The 19,779-nt window shown below is 48.6% G+C and overlaps 2 protein-coding genes and 1 pseudogene across 2 annotated transcripts in view; all 3 read right to left on the bottom strand.

Moving 5' to 3' along the window:
* The window catches only part of LOC102373191 (hemoglobin subunit beta-like), a 24,395-nt gene extending 9,931 nt beyond the window's left edge, over nt 1-14,464 (bottom strand). Inside the window, 1 exon segment of the mRNA XM_014526927.2 lies at nt 14,292-14,464. Coding sequence (XP_014382413.1) covers nt 14,292-14,383 — 92 coding nt within the window. The 5' untranslated portion in view covers nt 14,384-14,464.
* Nucleotides 14,465-16,040: 1,576 nt separating this feature from the next.
* Nucleotides 16,041-17,488, bottom strand: LOC102373449 (hemoglobin subunit beta). Its single transcript, XM_006037932.3, has 3 exons — nt 17,328-17,488; nt 16,990-17,212; nt 16,041-16,283 (listed from the first exon to the last, which is right to left on the bottom strand). The coding sequence occupies exons 1-3, from the start codon at nt 17,417-17,419 to the stop codon at nt 16,155-16,157; spliced, it is 444 nt and encodes a 147-aa protein (XP_006037994.1). The 5' UTR covers nt 17,420-17,488; the 3' UTR covers nt 16,041-16,154.
* Nucleotides 17,489-19,234: 1,746 nt separating this feature from the next.
* Nucleotides 19,235-19,779, bottom strand: part of LOC106723143 — an 8,553-nt pseudogene continuing 8,008 nt past the window's right edge.

Raw genomic sequence — 19,779 nt, 5'->3', positions numbered from 1 at the left:
ATGGTGAATTCTATTATTAGGTGATCACTGTCCCCCAGATGGCTACCGATCTGTAGGTCCCCTACCATGTCATCCCCTGTTGCCAATACCAGATCCAGTATGGCATTCCCCCTAATGGGACCGTGTACCTCCTGTGTCAGGTGGAGGTCCTGTACACAGGTTAGAAACCTGCGTGAGCGGTGGGTCTTTGCTGTCTGTGACTCCCAGCAGATGTCCGGGTAGTTTAGATCCCCCATGACTACCACCTCTCTAGCTTTTATGGTCTCCAAGAGTTGCCTCAGGAGCCCCGAATCTATTTCTTCCCCTTGATGTAGGGGTCTGTAGCAGACCCCTACCACCAAATCCCTTTCTCCTTGCCCCCCATGAAGCCTAACCCACAATCCTTCTACTTCCTCATCCTTGGATTCCGTCTTGATGAGGGTTGATGTATATTGCTCATTGACATAGAGCATAAACCCTCCCCCTTTTTTCCCCACCCTGTCCTTTAGTACAATCTATAGCCCTCAATATGTACTGCCCAGTCTTGGGATGAATCCCACCAGGTTTCCGTTAACCCCACTAAGTCATAGGTGTTTTGTGCAAGCAGGAGCACTAGTTCATCCTGCTTGTTTCCCACGCTCCTAGCATTAGTATATAGGCACTTGAGCCCTGCGACTGGTGCCTTTGCTGCCCCCCCGCTCCGAGTCCCAAGGGGCCCCTTGTTTCTTACCTTCTCATTTCTTGCCTGTGCCATAGTGCTGGCCTCCCCATGTCTTTCAGGTTCCCAATGCTCTCTTTCTTCAGGCTGCGCTGTCCTTGTGGGTGCCACATGGTTTGGTGGTCCACAGCTTCCCCTGCCCTCATCTTCCCCTCCCCCCGATGAGCCTAGTTTAAAGCCCACCGGAGGAGATCCGCCAACCTAGAAGAAAACACACGCTTACCTTTGGGGGACAGGTGAAGCCCATCCCAACTGAGCATGTCCCTCGTCGTGACGTGCGGGTCGTTGTCCAGGAAGCTGCTGTAGGAGTTTATGGTATACTCAGATCTTGAATACTGTGAGCAGTTTTGGTCTCCAAATCTCAACAAAAATGTAGTAGAATTGGGGGAAAATACAAAGAAAGGCAATGAAAATGATCAACGTCTGGGACAGTTGCCATACGAGGAGAAACTAAAAAGCTGGGACTCTTCATGTGGAAAGGAGAAGGTCGAGGGGGGATGTGATAAAGGTCTATAAAATCATGCAGGGTGTGGACCAAGTGACCATGGACCTGTTGTTCACCCAGAACACTGGAATGAGGAGGCATCACTGACATTAGGAAGAGGCAGGCTTAAAACTTACAAGAGAAAGTGTTTGTTTGTGCAACATGTGGTTGACTTCTGGGGTTCATTGCCCCAGGAGGTGGTGGAGGCAGATAGCAGAGTCAGGTTAAAAAAGGGACTAGACAGATTCATTGACGATACATCTATTCACAGCTGTTGAACAGAACTAGTGGAGACATTTCCTTTCCCTCTCTGACCCAAGGTGGCACTTTTCATCCTTCTATGTTCTTAGGATGTGACCTGCCCTAGAGACATGATCTGACCCAAGCATTCCTGAGGACCAGCCCTGCGCATCCACTGCAAGGTCCTGCTAACCTCCCAGCCTTCCCTGCCCAAAAGGCTTCTTGGGATGAACTCTTCCTAAAGTTGAATGGAGGGTGCCTAAATCTGCCCAGCTTCCTCATGCCTGGGGAAAGGAGCTGCCTCAGTTATTTAGGCTACAGGTTCTGCTTATAGGTGTGGGGGGAGCAGCCATGTTTGGGACCCCTGGGGACAGCAGCCTGGCTTTGGTCTGTGGGTGCTGTCAGTCCATGACTTCCCATGGAGAAGCCCTGGCCCAGGGCTCAGCCCTGATGAAGAGAAGGGCTTCTGGGCTCCTGGGGCCCAGACTATATTAGCAGTTTTGGGCCTTCATTCCTTTGCACCCAAGGGCTGTGTTCTGGACCCTGTGCTTACATGTCTCAGACCCCACTGACCCTACAGTTGCACATGGACAGCTGACATCTTCATTCAAGAAACCATTGTTGAGCCTTACAAATGGCCTTACCATGATGGTGCAGGCCAGACTCAATCAGGACCATAGACAGCTCACTTCTTCCATCTGGTTTCCTGGAGTGGCATCGTGCCACCTTCCATCAGGTGCACCACAATGAACTTCATTTGGGGGCAATCTTATGCCTACACTACCCCATGATCCTGGGGTTACCCTGATTTAACCAACATGACCCCTGGGTCTGTTGGAAAACTCATGAGATCTTCTTTACATGCATATCCACATGAATCAGGTCTTAACTGACCACAAAAAACTAGAATATTTTGGAAAGGCAATGTCTAACAAGTAGAGACAGGTCTGGAAGGTCCTTTTTTCTTCACAGTTTGACTTCCAGATTGCAAAGCAGCCCAGGCCCAAAAATGAGAGGGCAGGTGTGCTTTCCTAAAAGGCCAAGTTTGACATGGACTCATCAGAATCTAGCCCTATCCTAAAGCCCCCCAACTTCATCAGATCTGCTCTCCTTGCTCTGCACAGCCGCCAGGGAAGAAATACCCCCAGTGGAGCAATTTCTCTCTGAAAAGAAGCATCATCACATCAAAAATGGCCTTATTTTACTAGGGCAAGGATCTACATGCCCTCTGGCCCAGCTAGGATGTCTCTCCTGTGTTTAAGCCATGGCACTGTTGGCAGGGCACCCTGGAATGGAAAAACAAACCCCCAAACATATAAACTCAACTCCTGCTACTTCTGACGGCTACAGTTGTATAGGACAGCATATGGGCTCCTGTAATATGCATGCCCACACTAAAAACAACTCAACAGAAGCTCCAACCTCTCATAATGCCTTGTCATCTACATCAGTGTGCTATTTCCCTAGATTTCATGTGGAGCTGCCCATCTCAAATCTTGTGAAAGCCAACAGTTTAGCCAGATTCGCAAAGGGACTGGACACATTCAAGGGGCACAGCTTCTGAATCAGAACTTCCTAAGCCTTCAATGATGGAGGCTGCAAGTGGAAGAGGCACAGTGGAAAAAACCCTGCCCACCCCCAAAACATCATAACCTGAAGGAAATATTGACTTTCATTAGTAGATGTTTAGGATTGTGAATCCAAAAAAAAAGATGACAAAGCCGGTAGGGAAATACAGATCGCCCGAGCGAGGGACCAACAGTAGAGGGAAGGGGGTGAGGAGGGAAATGCAACTAGGTTACAAGAAATACAATGTTAGCCAACTAAGGCCAGGGGTGGGGGAAGGGGAGAGAGGGGTTTTGCTATGTACTACTTCTACTACATCCTGCTTGCCATCAGAGAAAAGGCTTTTTCAACCTTTACCTGTGCCTAACCTGGACAAAACGAACTATTACAAACAGGAGATTTTACCACACCTTCAGATTTCCTGTAAAACACAATTTTTCATTTCTACCTAGGAGAACTTTTACAAGCTCTGCTTTCTCCTATACCTGATGAAAGATGAGAGGTGCATCCAATTCTGGGCGCTGCACTTCAAGAACGATATGGAGAAGCTTGAGAGGGTCCAGAGAAGAGCCACTCATATGATTAGAGGCCTGAAGAGCAAGTCATACAAGGAAAGACTGACAGATATGGGGCTGTTCAGCCTAGAAAAGAGAAGACTTTGGGGGGATTTGGTGGCATCTTACAAATATATCCGGAGAAAGCATCAGGGGTTAGGTAAACAACTATTCACCAAAGCACTCCAGGGGAAAACCAGGAGCAACGGTCATAAGCTTCTAGTAGAAGGTTTCAAACTGGATATAAGGAAAAACTTCTTCATGGTTCATATGGCCAGACTCTGGAATAGACTCCCAGTGCGGGTGGTGAAGGCACCTACTCTGGAGATCTTCAAAAGGAGACTGGATGCACACATTAGTGGGTTATTTGACCCCTGCAGTCCTTCCTTCCCAGAGCGGGGTGGGGCGGGGCTGGACTTGATGATTTCACAAGGTCCATTCCAGACTTAAATTCTGTGAATCTGTGAGTGTGCCTGAAAGCTTGCAAATCAATAAAATAATTTGTTTGGAAATATCTAGTTGGTCTAATATAAGATATCACCTCTTCCACAAGTTTTGATTCTTTTTGTGCCTCGACCAATAAGGCTACAACCTGGGTACCTGGCCACCCCCAAGTCACTCTCCCATTCAGACTCTGCTTCCTGCTGCTGTATGACACAGAAGACTGTGCAAGAGGGACCTAAGGTCTGATCCAATCTATGGCATCACTTATGTTCTTACATTTATCTTCTTTTTCTCTTTCTATGATCCTTATTTACTTCTGGTGGGTGAAGTAAGCAAGTAACGATCCTTACTTATTTACTTCTTCCCACCCATCATGAGCTATCTCTACCCAGTCCTGTCCTACCTTAAGTACCTTCCAGTCTCTTCTGATGTTGTCCATCAACTGTTGGTGAGGCCAACCTTGAGGTCATAGTCTTATAAGTTGATAATAATAGATCATTTTTCTGTTTCTTGATTCCCCCATTCTCACCACATGGCCAATCCACACTAATCACAGTGCATGTACACACTTATAATGAGGGGCTGTTCCATGGTATTTCATAGTTCAGTGCTACTTTGCCTTCATTTTCCACCGGCCTTTCATTGGTCAAGCTATCTTCCTGAGACTATTATTTTCAAAACCAATCAGTTTCTTGGTCTTTCACCATCATGCACCAAGCCTCACTCACACACATCACGATAAGTCTAATAATAGTGTTGTCTAGATGCACTCTCATTCTTCTGGACAGTATCTTGGACCTGAGAAACCTGTTAAGGACAATGGCTGTTTTATTCCCATTCTGGATCCTTGCAATAATTCCCCTGCTCATCTTGGTGGTCAGTCAAAAATGATCTAAGATATTTGAATTGTTGGAATCTCTGGAAAATGTTGTTTCCCATTAAAAGGTCTTGTTTTACTCTTACAGTTCTATTCTTGCTAATGACCTCCACAGAGTTGGTTTTCTCACTGCTCACTAGAAGCCTTACTCTCTTGGCTGTACTTTCTAAAATTTTATACATTCTACAGGGTCCTTTCGTCTTGTTGTATACGAAATCCAGGCTAGAGTTATAGATTCATAGATTCATAGATTGTCAGGGGCTGGAAGGGACTTCACAAGATCATTGGATCCAGCCCCACTTCACTAGGCAGAAAAGACAACTGGGGTCAGGAGACTCCAGAGTGGTGACTGTCCAGTCTCCTCTTGGAGGTTAGCGGGGTGGATGATTGCATCACCTCTGGAGGGAATTTATTCCAGTGTGGACACCCGGACTGTGAAGAAGTTTTTTCCTAGTGTTAAGAGTGAAATGGTCTTCCAGGAGTTTGTGGCTGTTGCTCCTGGTTTTACCCAAGGGTGCCTTAGTGACTAGTTGTTCACTGAGCCCTTGATATATCTATTCCCCTAATGTAGCAGTAAGCTGCTACCAAGTCCCCTCTCAGTCTTCTTATTTTAGGCTGAAGAGGCCCAGGTTCTTCAGCCTTTCCTATTATGACTTGCTGTGCAAGTCTCTAATCATATGAGTGGCTTTTCTCTGGACTTTCTCAAGGTTTTCCATGTCCTTATTGAAGTGTGATGCCCAGAACTGGCCACAGTACTTCAGCTGTGGTCTCACCAGTGATGAGTAGAGTGGAAGAATCACTTCCTTGGTTTTGCTTGAGATGCATCCGTATGCACACCAGGGTATTATATGCCCTGCTGGCTACAGCATCGCACTGATGGCTCATGTTCAGGCTGTGGTCTCTTATTACCCCTAGGTCCTTTTCAGTCATGGTGCTGGTCAGTTTGGCATCATTGTGCCTGTAAGTATGTTGCGGATTGTTCGCCCCAGATGGAGCACTTTACGCTTCTAATGTTGAACTTCATCTGGCTCTGATCTGCCCAACTAGCCAGCCTGTCTAGGTCCACCTGTATCTGCAGCCTATCTTTATAACTTGGTGTTGTCAATGAACTTGGCGAGTGAGCTCTTCACCCCCACATCCAAATCATTGATAAAGATGTTGGGAAGCACTAGACCAATCATGGGCCCTTGCGGGACACCACTTCTCACCAGGATGACACAGATCTGTTCATTAAGACTCTCTGGGTCCTATCCTGCAGCCAGTTCCATACCCACCTGACTAGTGAGTAGTTAAATGCACAATCCTCCAATTTTCATGTGAAAACATCATGGGATACCAGATTCATAGATTCATAGACGTTAGGGTCGGAAGGGACCTCAATAGATCATCGAGTCCGACCCCCTGCCTAGGCAGGAAAGAGTACTGGGTTCAGATGACCCCAGCTAGATGCCTAGCCAGCATTCTCTTAAAGACCCCCAAGGTAGGGGAGGATGCCACCTTCCTTGGAAGCCCATTCCAAATTTTGGCCACCCTTGGTCATGGTGCCTATACACGTGCTTCAATGTGTTCTAGTTGGAACACATCAGAGCAGACTTGAGAAAACTCAATTAATCTAATTAGAACACTTCAGCATGCCTCACCATCATGAGTATTCAGCATCCCATGTTTCAAAATGGCGGGAGGGTTGCTTTAACTAAAACTTGTTGAATGAGCTTTAGTTAGAGCACCCCTGCAGCCATTTTGAAACATGGGATGCAGAATACACATGATGCTGTGCTGTGGTGTTTTAATTAAAGCAACTGTCTGGGAGCTTGAATTAAAATGCCCCACACCTACCCTGGAGCATGTGTATAGACACCCTCAGAGAGCCAACCATGACTCAGATAATATGTGCAGGACTGTGAGATCTGAAGCCTAATCCTGGTTTAACCATAGTTTGTATCTTTGCTCGGCTTCCCTACTTGTAAAAATAGTGATGATGCGTCTTAGAATGCTTTCAGACCTATAGATGAAAATCAGGAATCAAGTGCTAAGTATTAATAAATATTTAGAAATGCCAGCAGCTATCTTTCCTGAGCAGTTTTACAAATCACAGTTTTGCAGGATGGAAGAAAGTTGGTAAGGAAAATTATTTAATTTTCAAGCTTCATGCATCATAGTGCTGCTTCAGTGTAATGAAAAAAAAGCACCATAGCAATTTAATTTAAATGAGTTGCTTTTCTCTCTTAACCAGTTTAAAAATTGTGCATGATTGAACTCTGTCAGTATCTAAATCTTCAGAGCTGGGAGAAAGTACACTGCAAAATAGAACTTGGGTAGACTCAGGTGCACATTTTTAATTCAGATTTTTTTTTCAGTTGGTGTTGGTAATTGTCCCATGAAGGCCTTCCTGAAGTCTAAGTATACGACATCCACCCCTCCTCCTGTGTCCAGGCGTTTCGTAACCTGGTCATAAAAAGAAACTAGATTGGTCAGGCACGATCTGCCTGCCACCAACCCGTGCTGGTTTCCCCTCAGCATAATTTGTCCTGCCGGGCTCTCACAAATGTGAGCCTTGATAATTTTTTCAAAGACTTTGCCAAGGATGGAGGTGAGACTGACTGGCCTATAGTTGCCCGGGTCCTCCTTCCTCCCTTTTTTGAAAATGGGGACCACGTTGGCCTTTTTCCAGTCCTCCGGGAAAAAGGAGGACTGGATCAAAAAGTCCTCCTTTGATCCTTTGAAAAGATCAAAGGCCTTTTGGAAGTTTAGGTATACAGTGTTGGCCTACTCTATCTTATCCAGTGGTGAGTTACCTGGTCATAGAAGGGGCTGAAATTGGTAAGACAAGGCCTGCCCATGACAAAAATCATGCTGGCTATCATTCAGAATCCTGCATTCTGCAAGTGTATCACACATAGACTCCTTGATAAATTTTTCCAGGATTTTCCCTGGGATGGAGGTTAGGCTAATTGGCCTATAGTTGCCCAGGTCCTCTCTCCTCCCCTTCTTGAAGATGAGGACAACTTTGGCCCTTTTTCCAGTTTCTGGGACCTCCGCTGAGCACCACACGTTTTGGAAGAGTTTTGCCAGAGGTCCCATGATGACTTTGGCCAACTCCTTCAGCACTCTTGGATAAAGTTCATCCAGTCCTGCTTACCTATAAATGTCTAACTTTTCTAACTGATCATGCACCAGCTCAACGCCAACAATAGCAATTCCACCATGCCCATTCTGAACCTTATCTAGTATGATTTTCCTCTTAGTCCAGTGATATACTGAAGCAAAGTAGTCATTTAGGAGTTCGGTTTTCTCCTGAGTGTTGGTAAGAAGCTCTCCTGAGTTCTTAATTAATGGCCCCATGCTTCCATCTGTTTTCCTCCTGTTCCCTACAAACCTAAAGAAGGACTTCTTATTGCCCTTGATTTCTGTAGCTAGTTTAAATTCCGTCACCACCTTAGCCTTTCTAATCTGCTCCCTACAAGTTTTGGCCTGTTGTTGTATAGTCCTCCTTGGGGGCTGTCCCAAGCTTCCACTGTGTGTATGCCTCTTTCTTCTTTTTGCAAGAGCACCATGATATCCCTATCAAGCCAAGAGGGCTTACCAGTCCTTCTGCTACCTTTCCTCTGCATGGGAATGGACCTTTTTTATGCTTTGAGGACTGTGTGCTTGAGGAGTGACCACTCATCATGTACTCCTTTCTTCTTCAGTCCCTGGTCCCACAGTGCTTCCCCTACTATTGCTCTGATATATACTTTTTTGAAGTCCAAAATTTCAGCCCTGGTAGCTGATTTGCCTGCTTTGTGATGGACAGTGAACATGATGTTTTCATGTTTGCTGTCACCCAGGCTACCCTCTATATTCAAGTCACTCACCAGATCGTCTCCTTTGGCCAAGACTAAGTCTAGGTGAGCATTATCTCTGGTTGGCCCGTGCACTTCCTGAGTCAGGTAGAGCTCTTTGATACAGGTCTGGAAGCAACGCAACCGGTCCAGCTTGGCTGAGTGCTCCTCCCAAGAGATGTCTAGGTAATTGAAGTCTCCCAAGACTACCATGTCCCATGCGTACATGGCTTCTGCCAGTTCTCAAGAGAAGTCCAGATCAAGCTCCTCCCCCTGGTTTGGTGGTCTGTAGTATACATAGTCCTTATACATAGTCTGTATACATAGTAACAAGTCCTTCGGTCTTGTTGCATACAGTGTCTAGATTACGTGCATCCCCCAAGTAGGACCCCTTCTTTAATTTCAGTTACTGATCTGACAATTTGTTCCAACACCAGGTTGAACAACAGTCAGGAAAGTGCATTGCTTTCTCTCTAGCCAGGTGCAATGTTGAGGGTGTCAAAGAGATGTCTAGCTACTTTAACTCTCCCTTTTATGTCTGTAAGATCCTGACTATGACAAATCAACTTAACAAGATAACTCATTACCTCCCATGTACTAGCCTTCCTTTCACAACAAAAAAAACACAGCCTATGGTTAGACCATGTGGTACAGCTCCACAGATGCCCAGCTTGTATTTCATCTGACCAAGGATCATGATCTGTCTCCCAGTGGTATTGCAAAGCCTTATGGTTATGGCGAGTCTGCACCCGCCTCTCAGCTCCCTTCTATCCCCAGAGAAATAGCTAAGCTGAAGGTATAAACCAGACCTTGGAGCAGTACCTCTGCTACTACCTGAATTTCCAACTTGATTACTGGTCCTCCTCATTGACACTAACAGAATTCACATAAAACAACCACAAACACTCCTCAGTTAGGCAAAACCCTTTGTTTTTTAACTACGGGTTCACCTCTACTTCCACCCATCATTACCCACAGAATCAATGAACCCTGCAGCTAAGGAATAGGTACTTCATATCCACCAGGTCTGTGTGAAAAAGAACAGCTAACTGGAGGTGTAGGCCTTCCCAGAGTATGAATTACCATGACTGTTAAATGCATTTACAAATCACACAGAGGTCTTAGTAACAGCAGGAGCAATAGGTCTTGCTGTCCAAAACTAAGGATATCATTCATGGTTTAAGTGGAAATGGAGGTTCATAGATGTTTCCAAAGGCCAAGAGATGGAAAACAGTGGATCAGACTGGTACAGGGCACCAAGACAGGATCCGAGTGACCTGGTAAACAGGTTTCCCTCTCTGGTTTGAAGGTCACATTACCTGGTGAGAACTGGATGCGAATGATGGCACCTAAAGATGTTTTTGTAACTAGTGAGAAGACGTGTATGCTGTAACATGGAGTTGTGGTCATCAGGGGGGAAAAAGGAGACTGGGAGCCCCAAATACTTAGTACTGAGCTAGGGGCTTTGTTTCACATTAATATCACATATGCCTCTAAGCTAGCTGTGTATCATTTGGTCATGATTGTTAGTGCCCAGGCTTCTTTGCAGACCATAAACCTGGCTGAGCATTTGCTACTATGAACCAGAGCCTGTGATCTTTTTATTATAACAACGAGTTGTAGTAGATGCCATCCTGATTGCATGAGTCAACTTTCTGAACTGAGGAAGCCAGATGTGACTGGCAACACCTAATCCCCAACACTACCAGAGTCAGACGGCAAGACTGGTGCAAACACCACATGCATCTCCAGAGTCCAGCATGGACTGAAATTCAACACATGTCCCCTGGAGGAAGGTACCCTTAGTCTACATCCCTTTCCAGCCAATGCACATCCCAAAGCAGGGCACAATATTGAGAACTGGGACGTGCATATTGTAACACAGAGTTGTGCTGATCGGGGTATAAAAAGGGGCCTGGGCATCATGACTATTTAGTACTGAGCTAGGGTCTGTGTTTCATGGTGACTAGCACTGTGTATGGTTAGCACTGTGTATCACTTCCTGCAGGCATCAGAAGAGCAGCTTGCAAACAGGGCCAGCACCAGTGGGAATCTTTTAGGACCAGGGAGAGGGGAAATGCATTTCCCTTCAGCTTCCTTTCATCCCCATCTCTGCTCCATTTTTCTGCTCATTACAACTTCCCTTTCCCCCTCCATGTCACAGAAAAAGGTTGGAACTGGACAAACTCCTGTCCTGGAAGCTGTCACTTTGGAGGCCAGATATGTGGTGGGTTTTACCTGTAAACTCATTGGGGCAGTGATTCTCAACCAGAATGCCATGAGATCCCTGAAGTGGGTGTGCAATGTTAGCACCGTTGGGTGTGCAAATCCCTAAACATGATTGACAAAAGGAAACCAGGGATTGCAAAGATGAATCCCCTGGCTCAGACCTCACTCTTACCCAGAAACTTTCACAGAACTTTCACTCCCCATCCCTGCCTGGCCTGCGTTAAACCTCTGCACTCCTCCTCCAGCCTACAGTCTCTTCATTTCCTACCTCCCTTCAGCTTCATCCCCGACACCTGAGAATCCATCCCATGGATAATCCCACTGCACCCTCTCCCTATCTTCTGATTACCCCTAACCCACCTTCCCTGCAGCTGCCCTCTGCCTCTCACTGGAACCTCATTAGCCTCATTAGTCCTGTAGTCATTACAGTTAACTGAGCATCTCTTTTTCTGATTCAGAAAACAAACTCAAGCCTTCTTGAGCATCTGGGCAGTGCCTTCAATCCTTCATTGTCAGTCATTTCTAAGCCTGAGTTAGTATGACCACACCTGAGTAAAGGTTTTAGTTTGAACTAAAAACACTCCCCAGGGCTATAAAATGAATGTAAAAAATGAATGAGATTACCAGGCATGGCTAAATCACAAAAAAGGGTAGTGTGAATGGTGCAACATCGAGACCAATAGAAAGGGAAGAGGGTCATTAACACCTGTGCAGTGGAGAGATTAGCAGGAAGCAGGGATATGCCAATGAGCCATGAAGTCAAGTAACTCTCTTATCACTGCCTGTCTAGAAATGCTGGTACTCTTCCCAGGGATGTAGGTTGTAGCTGTGTTGGTCTAAAGACATAGGCAGACAAGATTCTTTGGGTAAATCTGATATCTTTTATTAGACCAACTCAAATTGTTGGAAAAAATCTTCTTAGCAAACTTTCGGGTATAAATACCCTTCATCAGGCTGAGGAAGCATCTATACCCTTCCCAGGTACCCTTCCCAGGCAGTTGTTTTTCAAGTTTGGGTGATGTAGGAAGGAAAGGGGGTGTGACTGCACCAGCACACAGCTTTCCATGGGCCCACACCTCCCATCTCTGCCACCCTTAGGAAACTAAGAGTGCATCATATTGTTGCCCACTCAGGAGACATCTTGCAGCCCCTTGCTCCTGCTCTTTCAGCATCTTTGGCTCCCTCCTGGCCCGAATAACCCACAGAGACCTGGAGAGATGTTACTAATTGCAATGGATAATATTTATTTGATGGGTACAGCCCATCAAAATGCAAGGGGCCCTGTTGACAAAGGAGCTGTGCCTGGGAGGAGGTCGGATGCCTCCGGTTGGTTTAGTGGTACTCGGAGGCCAGCGCATGGGTCACCTCTTGGACCAGCTTCCGGAAAGCAGTGTGGCAGGAAGGGGAAAATTCCCGGGGCTGGTGAGAGGCCAGGACATTGATGATGATGTCTCCCAGGAGCTGAAAGAGATGGGAGCAATCACAGCCGTGGGTCAGCATTGTTTGGCACCCCCCCTTCACTGTGTTCAGAGATTGGCACTAGGGGCAGGAGTTCGGGTGCTCCTGAAAGGAGGTCCCCGAGGGTCTCGGGGCAAACAGAGCCTGGAGTCTGAGGCTTTGTAGGGCCTGAGGCCTGACTGGGGATGTACAGGAATATTTCCCCTTGTAACTGCAGCTTATTCCCCTTTTCACTCTGAACACCGAAGCAAGGCATGTGAGGACCGTCTGCAGGGAAGTGGAGAGGAGAGAAGCTCTCAGGCTCAGCCAGCACATGTAGGATGCCATGTGGGCCACAGAGGCTGGGATAATGGCCCCCTAGCCATCTCCTGACCCTCTTCTTTGGCTCTCTGGAGCATATTTGAACAAGCCTTGTAGCAGCAGGACTCTGGCCTCTGTGGTGCCCTACTTTCCCTGTGGCTGGGTCAGGTGTTATGCCTTGTGGTTGTGCCTGATGGTCGTTTTGCTAAGAGGTTGGACACTGGATTTGTGTAGGCTGGCTTGGACAGGGCTGATCCTGCCTCTGGCAGTGGTTTGGACGAGAGGTGACTGCCAGCCCCATTTCTCCCTGTTTCCTCAGGAGCTCACATCTAGTGCAACCCCCTGCTCCAAGCAGGACCAGCCCCAACTACATCATCCCAGCCACGGCTTTGTCTACCCGGGTCATCAAAACCTCCAAGGATGGAGATGCTACAACCTCTCTGGGGAACCTGTTCCAGTGCTTTTTTACCTTCCTAGAAAGTTTTTCCTAATATTCAACCTTGACTTCCTTTGCTGCAGCTTGAGCCCATTGCTCCTTGTCCTGTCATCTGTCACCACTGAGACCAGCCCAGCTCCATCCTCTTTGCAGCCCCCCTGCAGGGAGCTGAAGGCTGCTATTCAATCTCCCTCCGTCTTCTCTTCTGCAGACTAAATCAGCTCATTTCCCTCAGTCTCTCTTCACAAGTCCCCAAACCATTTTCTTTGCCCTCTGGACCCATTTTCCTTGCCTTGGACTCTCTCCAATTTGTCTGCAGTACGGGGGCTCAAAACTGGACACCGTCCCTGTGACAACCCCCCGCCCCATCCAAATGACCCTGACAAATTCCCCTGTGAACCCTCATGGTGCTGCAGGGAGCTGCTCTCTGTTATCCACGGGTGTACCAGTGCCTCTCCAGTCCCTGTCCCATCCTCTCTCCTTCCATCCCCTTTCTCCTGACATACTTTCCCATCTCCACACACTTGCATGGCTTAAATCACCTCCCTGCCATCACCCCCTGCTTTCCCTTCTAATCGGCTCCACTCCATCCTCCTGCTTCCCATCACTCTCTGCACATCCTAGACTCTGTGCATCACCCCTGAGGCTGCAATCTTAGGGATGCTCCAATCTGCACCCCCCCATACCATTGGGGTGCCTTGGATATGCCATGATCCCCCTCCAGCACCCCAGCTTCCCTCTGCTTGCTTACCTTAAACATGCCTCTCCATTCCCTGCCCCAAACCAGGGTCCGTGTAGAGTCAATCCCAAAGCTCAGACCTTCCACGATCCCCGGAGATCGGGAGCTCGAGGGTGGAGGCTCTGCTTGTGTCTCCCTCTTTCTAGGCTGCTGATCATCTACCCCTGGACCAATTAGTTTTTTCTTCTCTTCGGGAACCTCTCCAGCCCTACCGCCTTCATAAACAACCCCAAAGTGCGTGCCCATGGCAAGAAGGTGCTCACCTCCTTCGGGGAGGCTGTGAAGGACCTGGACAACGTCCATTCCCAGTTCTCCAACCTGAGCAAGCTGCACTGTGACAAGCTGCACGTGGACCCCGAAAACTTCCAGGTGAGTGAGGTTCACCCATCCAGTCCAGCTATAGACAGGCCGCGCATCCTCTAAAACTGGCAACGGGGATGCCCTACCTGGCAAGGGCATCAGCCCCGCATTCGGCCACGTCGATCTTGCGCCAGAGATTGGTAATGAGCCTCTTCTCTTCTGCTGTCCAGCGCCCCATGGTGAGGAGCGAGCTGGTTGTTTTGGAGCTGCAGCTGCATAAGGGACCGATCGCTCAGCGCAAATCCCCCCCCAGCCCTCAGCACTTAGGACACAATAAACTCCACTTCTAATTAGTTGCCAGGGCCCTGGGTTGTGAATGGGGCGGGATCCGTGCTGCAGGGGAGGAGATAGTGGTTTTGGATGCATTCCTCCCTGCAAGGAGCTCCTTCTCTCCCTGCTGTTTGCTTTCAGAAGCAGCTCTGACCCCTGGTTACTTGACAGTGCAGGGCTGAATGCAGGGCTGAATGCATCCATCAATCTGTGGTCCCAGGACTCCTGGGGGTCTGCAAACTAGGTGTAAAGGGTATGAATACAATCAATCAAAAGCATGTGAATACCCACACTTACCACTCAAAGGAGTCTGCACCTCCATTTGAAAGCATTTAGGGCTCTGCAAATGCCCTCAAAAAGGTGGGTAACTATTGGCCTAGAAAGTGGCAGATGCAAGCAGAAATGCAGGCAAGCTGAAGGCATCATCCCCCACGAGGCGGCAGCTTCCCCAGAAGGCACCAGCTCCTGAAATGCTCCAGGCTAAAGGCCTCAGCACTGCCTCTGGACATATCAACCTTGCTCCACAGGCCAGTAAAGAGCGACTTCTCTTCCCTGGACCCTTGCAGCATGGTAAAAAATAAGGGGCAGGTTTGGGGTGTCAGCCGTGTAAGGAACCCATAGCCAAATACCCCCTCGGGGACTCAGATATGCTAACCCCAGCTCCTCCTAATCTTTGGTAACAGGTTTTGAGTCTTTTCTAGGAAGGGACCCCGGCTGCATGGGAGGAGATAGCATACTTGGATGCAGTCCAGGGCTAAGGAGCCGCTATCCTCCACGATTTATCACAAGCGCAGCTGTTATACCTGTTAGCCTACAAACACGGTTGTGAATGCAGGCAGACTCACTTTGAGCCCCCAGCTCTTTTCACCACCAGTTATTAATATTATGATGCCAGTTGGGAGACTCCTGTGAGACTAGGCACCAGGGGATCATCCCGCTACCATGGAGAATGGCTTCTGGATGTCTTTGCATTTGCCTTCATCAGGAGGTGCTGTTTCTGCAGTAGCCGTGCAATGTACACTTTTTTCCGGCCCTGGGGGAGAGCACATCAACTCCCTGCGCAGTGCAAGTGTCCGTGTCTTGCAGCTCCAGCGCTGAGCTTGTGATATGAGTAGGTTTTGTAGGGTAAAACTGGGGGGAGAAGATGAATGCCCCTCAACCTGCTAAATACCTTCTAGAGCATGCTCATATCCCAACACCATTTGGAGGGAGAGCAGGGGGTGGCAGAGGGTCTCTTAGCTTCCTCCGGAGGGAAGGATGGTGAGAGGGGATAGGCCTGTTATGTGTGACTGAAACAGCAGGTCCATGCACAAACCTGCTGTCTGCTGGGTTGTTTTCTGATGCCCCCTTTAGCTGCCTTTTTGATTCTATGAGCAGCGTGTGTTTGCATGTGTGTGTGTATCCCCGCACGTGTTCCCATGTGCTTTCAGCAGTGACGGGTCTGAATCTTCCCTCCCGCTGTCCTGGGGAATGAGTGCAACATTCAGGCTGCCCAGGACCCTCATGCACACCAGCCCTCTCCCAGTTCCTCCCAAGCCCCCACAAACACCCAGAGACTCATCACAGATGGTTATGCATGGGTTTTATTTGATGATTACAGCCCAGTGGAGCCCACAGAGCACCCAGCGGTGCCCAGGAGGAAGCAGCATCTTTTTGTGGTGTGCTTCCCTCTGGCACGTTTAGTGGTATTCAGCAGCCAAGGCAGCAGCCACCTGGCGCACCAGCTTCTGGAAGGCGGCGTGGCACTCCATACTGAAGTCATCGGGGTGGTGGGCAGCCAGGACAATGATGATGATGTCGCCCAGGAGCTGGGAGGAGAAGGAGGAGAAAAGAGCCCGGAGTCAGCCCAAATTTGCAACCTCCCGCCCCACACGTTGCAGAGATTAGCCCTGGGGGAAGAGGCTCAGCAGTCCTGGGGAGGAGCTCACAGAGCCCAAAGTGGGGGTTGATGCCACCAGCTGAATTCAGCACGTTTCCTCCGGAGGAAGGGAACCTGCGTCCACCTTCCTCTTTCTAAAATTAAGGCACTGCAAGCTCCAAAGCATGGCATGATGTTGGACATCTCCTCTCTGATCCTTTCCCGCCTGGTTTCACTCCCCTCCTCTGCTTTTGCTTTACTTCCTGACAGAGCTTGCATTAACTGCATTGCACCCCTACCCCCTTCCTCTCTCTTCTCCTCCTACCTCTCCACCTTGGGCTGCTCTCTTCATTCTCTGTTCCGCTGCCTTCATGGATATTTCCATCTCCACACACTCTGCACACTCTGATTACTCTGAACAAAACTTCCTTCAGGCGTGCTTTGCCTCCTGTCATCTCCTGCCTCTGGCTGAACTGCCCCAAGTCTCCTGGCCACCTACCTGGAACATACCTTCCCCCCCTGAAAGAGAGTCCCTGTCTCAGGGGGCACCAGGAGGTATTTCATGTGCATTTCTTAATTAATTACCAGCTCCCTGAATGATCTCTCATGAATGCCCATCCATCCCAGCCTGCAAGCAAGCCATGCACACCGCTCACCTTGAAGTTCTCGGGATCCACATGAAACTTCTCGCAGTGCAGCTTGCTCAGGTTGGCGAAGTGGCCCTTGATGTTGTCCAGGTGCTTCACGGCTTCCCCAAAGGAGGCCAGCACCTTCTTGCCATGTTCCTGGACTTTTGAATTGTGCAGGATGTCGTGGGCATTGCACATTTTTCCAAAATGTTCAAAATACCTCCTCTTCCAGGGGTAGACAATCAGCATCCTAGGCAAAGGGAGACACAAGCAGAGACACAAACCTGGTGAATGCCACATCCCTGTGGAGGCAGCAGCTTCCCCAGGAGGTGCCAGCTCAGCTCATGTCCTGGGTCTGGACTTACCTGCTGAGGGCGTCAGCACCGCATTGGGCCACATCGACCTTGGCCCACAGCTCAACAATGAATTTCTTCTCGTGGGCATTGAAGGATGCCATAGTGAGGAGTCCTGGAGTTGTTTTAGAGCATCAGCTGAGTAAGGAACCCGTACCTGAGGCCAAGCACCTTTCAGGGCTTTTTATGCAGTAGTCTGGCCCCTCCTCACCTCAGGCAGCTTGGAGATTGGTCATGTTTTGGGGAGGGCTGCAGCCAAGTGGGAGGAGAAACCATTCTTGGACCGTGGCCAGGTGTAAAGAGAGCTGCTCCTTCCCTGTTTGTTCTCAGAACAGCTCTTGGCCCCGGCGAGTGCTAACATTCTCCTTCGGGCTCAGGCAAAGGTGCTACCCCCACCACCCCAACCTCGCTGGAATCAACTTTCAACTACTTCTCTTGTTCATTCCTCTTCACATGCAAGTATCAGAGGAAGACAGGAGCACAGAGTCACTGCCATCTGTGGCTGCAGCTTTATAGGCACAGCTAGGGGTGACCAAGAGCAGCAAAGGATTTGTACAGTTGGAGGTGACTGTACAAATGGTGTAAAAATGGTTGGGGGCTGGGGCACATGACTGGTGAGGAGAGGCTGAGGGAACTGGGCTGATTTAGTTTGCAGAAGGGAAGACTGAGGGGGATTGAATAGCAGCCTTCAACTCTCTGCAGGGTGTTTGCAAAGAGGATGGAGCTGGACTGGTTTCCGTGGTGGCAGATCCAGGGATCCTGGTTTTCTCTGATTTAAAAAAAACAAAACAACAAAACAACCAATGACCCAATTTTTGGTTAAAAAAAGAACTCCAAACCCACATGTTTCCATGATTAAAATGAAACACCACTATATGTATATCTATATATTAGTGGTGGTTCATTTAAATCTAGGAAAAATGTGGATTTAGGGTCACTTCTTTTTAAACAAATTTGCGGATTTAATTTTTTTTTTTAATCTGAGAAAACTAGGATCCCTGCACATGACAGAACAAGGAGCAATGGGCTCAAGTTGCAGCAAGGGAAGTTGAGGTTGGTTATTAGGGAAAATTTTCTCCAGAGGAGGGTAGTAAAGCACTGAAACAGGCTACCCAGAGAGGTCATGGACTCTCCCTGCTTGCAGGTTTTAAAGACAAAGCCCTGGCTTGGATGATGTAGTTGGGGCTGGTCCTGCTTGGAGCCGGGGGTTGGACTAGATGGGACTTTGTTCTCTGGGTGCTGTCAGTCCATCACTCCCTATGGAAAAGCCCAGCTGAAGAGGAAGGCTCCTGGGTTCCTCAGCCCCAGGCTCCATTAGAGGTCCTGTGCCTTTATTCCTTTGCATTCAGGGGCTCCTTTTTGGATCCCATGCTCCCCGGGTCTGTTGGGATGATGGCGGTACAAACTCCCCTTCATGCCAATGTGCCCCGAATCTTTTAGCCCTTTTTCTGGGACTGTTTCTTGGGCCCCTCTGCATGTCTTGGCAGTGTTTAATGTGTGTGTGGGGTGAAGGGGATGAAGGTATGGGGCATGGAGGTATGTGCTGTGGAGTAGAGGAAATTGCCCCTCCCTCGCCCGCACAGGTATCACAGGTATAACTGGTGCTGAGCACCCCAGTCCCATCATAATAGGAGGGAAGGGAGTGGATGAGGTGTTTTTTCTCTTGCCAGGAGTCTCTGCTCTAAGGCTGGAGGAGTTAGGTATGGGTGGGCCAATGATTTAAGACTGCCTACCTCTTTTCCAAAGTGGAGAAAGGATGCTTTGCCTGTCCCTAGCACAACTGACTCCTATTTGAGTCTTGCAGTCCTTCTCAAGAACCACCCCACAGCTCCAGTCTCCTCCTCCACTACAACCCCGGCTGTCCCGAGCACCCAGAGAGATAGGAGACTCATAACAGATTATCATAAACTGGTGTTTATTCAATTATTACAACCCATCAGAAACCAGGGGGCACCAACAAGACCCAGAAGGAAGCAGTATCTCTTCGTCCTGTGCTTCCCTCTGGCTGGTTTTTGGTACTCAGAGGACAGAGCTTCAAACACTGCCCTCACCTGCTTCTGGTAGGCGGCGTGGACCTCCACAGTGAAGTTGTGGGGGTGGTGGGCAGCCAGGCTTAGTACGATGATGTCTCGCAGGACCTGGAATGGGAGAAGGAAAAAAGAATAGCCCTGACTCAGTCAGTCCTGGCGACAAGAAGTGCTTTGAGTGTGAGTTTCTGTGCAAATGAATGGGGAAGGTCCACTAACTGAATTAAGCACATTTCCTCAGAGGGGAGGTAAATTTGTCCCCATCCCAATCCCCGGACCCAGGCAGTTCACACCCCAAAGCTGGCACCATATTGCCTCACCACAGGGAAATCGAGTTCCTGCTGGTATCGGGAGTGCAACTGGCAACAGGCCCGCTACCAAGAGGGATCTCCCCGGGCCAGAGATGGTAAATAGATTTCCCTTCAGCTTCCTTTCAC

This window comes from Alligator sinensis, unplaced genomic scaffold (genome assembly GCF_000455745.1).
Source record: "Alligator sinensis unplaced genomic scaffold, ASM45574v1 scaffold1333_1, whole genome shotgun sequence".
NCBI classification, from domain to species: domain Eukaryota; kingdom Metazoa; phylum Chordata; order Crocodylia; family Alligatoridae; genus Alligator; species Alligator sinensis.
The sequence above is the reverse complement of the archived record's forward strand: the minus strand, read 5'-3'. Positions and strand labels throughout refer to the sequence as shown.

Excerpts from the sequence above, each read along its gene's own strand:
- LOC102373449 (XM_006037932.3), bottom strand. The coding sequence starts at position 17,419 with ATGGCATCCTTCAATGCCCACGAGAAGAAATTCATTGTTGAGCTGTGG. Across the intron at positions 17,213-17,327 it reads GGTGCTGACGCCCTCAGCAG|GATGCTGATTGTCTACCCCT; the intron begins GTAAGTCCAGAC and ends CCCTTTGCCTAG. Across the intron at positions 16,284-16,989 it reads TGGATCCCGAGAACTTCAAG|CTCCTGGGCGACATCATCAT; the intron begins GTGAGCGGTGTG and ends TTCTCCTCCCAG.